General features: G+C 51.8%; 1 protein-coding gene across 1 annotated transcript in view; it reads right to left on the bottom strand.

The window, feature by feature from the left end:
* BCDIN3D (BCDIN3 domain containing RNA methyltransferase) overlaps positions 1-1,612 on the bottom strand; it is a 5,153-nt gene extending 3,541 nt beyond the window's left edge. Inside the window, exon 1 of the mRNA XM_024736598.1 lies at positions 1,196-1,612. Within this exon, the coding sequence (XP_024592366.1) occupies positions 1,196-1,612 (417 nt within the window). The remainder of the gene's footprint in view (positions 1-1,195) is intronic.
* Positions 1,613-1,904: the final 292 nt, after the last annotated feature.

The raw sequence follows: 1,904 nt of genomic DNA, 5'->3' as shown, positions 1-1,904 counted from the left end.
TTTTTTTTTTTGTTTTTTATTTTTTTTTTTTTTTTTTTTTTTTTTTTTGGTCTTATCAAGTGCAAGCATCTTTTCTTAAGTGCAAAATAAAAAACTCCCTAAAGGTACAGCCAGGTTTGGGAACCACTGCCCTAGTTAACTGCAACTATGTCCTGGCCCCTGAGGTACACATATACTACTTTCAACTTTAAGATCTCCTGTAGTTTCCTAATGCCTTTCATGAAATCCCAAGTCTTAAACCAAGTCTCTTTACCCCTTTGATCTGCTATATCAACACAGTAGAGAAATGTTTGCAAGGGACAGCCAGACACCCACCCATCTGCTCATTCCAGTTTTTTAGCCTGTGTCCAAATGTCTCCCTCTCAGCCCTCAGCCCTCTACCAAATTCTCTTCTGCCTAAGGCCAGAAACACGATAAAATCTCCTCATCCCCTCCCACTCCTGGTCTGGAATGGAGTGAGGGTACTAACTTTTTGAAGCATTTGTAATCATGGGGTCAGAATGCCTGCTCCTCTAGGATATCCTAGTGGCTACGAATAGGTGTCAGAAAGACATTTCGCTATTTTGCTTGTGGTTTGACTATAATCATTCTTACGCCTAAAAATACTTCGTGGTAAGAAAATGTGGCAATGCCTTCCTCCCACAGAATACTTTATTTTTCTTTCTCGATCTTCTTCGCTGTACTCAGCCAACTGATTGCTTTTAAAATAAATATCCACTTGGCTCCAGAGTCCATTCTGCACCGTTTCACACTAATCTTAATTCCAGGCATGATTCTGTCACCCTTGGCTCCCAGTAAACCAATCCCAGCCCCACGCTCCCAAACTTGGGTCTCGGGAAGTCCCCTCTCCCCCAGCCAGGTCGCCAGCCACGCTGGACAGGAGGCAAGCGCTGGAAGCCCAGGCACAGTGGCCCTTCCCACCCGGCGTTCTGCCAGGAGGCCGCAAGCGCGGAGGCGGGGACGTAGGAATTCGGAACGTAGATGAAAACGATTCCTCCCCAAGATTCCTAAAAGAGATGGTGCTGGGACCCTAGAGGTGAGGTAGCAGCAGCACGGGGTCGAACACTACGCCTTTGAACTCATTTTGGGAAAGTTGTGAGGGGTCTGGTGCCACGCCCTGGCCGGAACCCCAGGGGATGTGGAGGCTGCCAACCTCTCGGCTCGACCGACGTCCGATCCCTCCCCCGTCACTCACCCCAGAGTTACACCCCACGTCGAGCCCCAGGATCGGCCTTGTCTCTGGACTCTGAGGGAAGAGCCGGCGAAGCAGCTCTGGAGGCAGGAGGCGGAGCCGTTGCTCTGGAGGGTGGAAGCGGGAATAATGAGGGAAATTTCCGAATGGGGCGGCCCCGGGTTCCAGAACTCGCGGTTCCTCTTCCGCCGCGGTCTCTTCAACGCCCCCGGTGGCTTGCTTCATGGACGCCGCCATTAGTCTCAGTCTGGCCTCGGGGTCGCCTCGGAACCGGAAGTCGGGAACCTGCAGGCTCGGCGAGCGCGGTCCGGGCTCCAGCGCGCCTGCGCTGCATGGCAAAGGCGAGTGACTATAAAGGAGGCCTACCCTGAGCCAGCGCAGAAGCTTGGGGTTTGCGTTGGCGTGAGGAGCCCACGCCATAACCTGGGAGGTGGTTAGTAATATTATCCCGTTTTCCTGGTGAAACAAGCTCAGAGAGGTTGAGTGACTTGCTTAAGCTGACATAGTTTCAACTTGGGCTACCCAGAACAAGGAGTTTGTTGGGATTTGGAAGTCACTTTTGGTCCACCGTCCTTCCTTTACAAATGCATGTGAGATCCAGAGAGTAGGAATTACTTGTCCAGGGTCACACGCGAATCTGTGACTCTGGAACTTCACCCGGTTCATCCTGTGATGCCAGGAACTATGGGTCCCTCGGGGTGCCAGAAGACCC

The sequence above is a fragment of the Neophocaena asiaeorientalis genome, unplaced genomic scaffold (genome assembly GCF_003031525.2).
Source record: "Neophocaena asiaeorientalis asiaeorientalis breed wild unplaced genomic scaffold, Neophocaena_asiaeorientalis_V1.1 scaffold134, whole genome shotgun sequence".
NCBI classification, from domain to species: domain Eukaryota; kingdom Metazoa; phylum Chordata; class Mammalia; order Artiodactyla; family Phocoenidae; genus Neophocaena; species Neophocaena asiaeorientalis.
The sequence above is the reverse complement of the archived record's forward strand: the minus strand, read 5'-3'. Positions and strand labels throughout refer to the sequence as shown.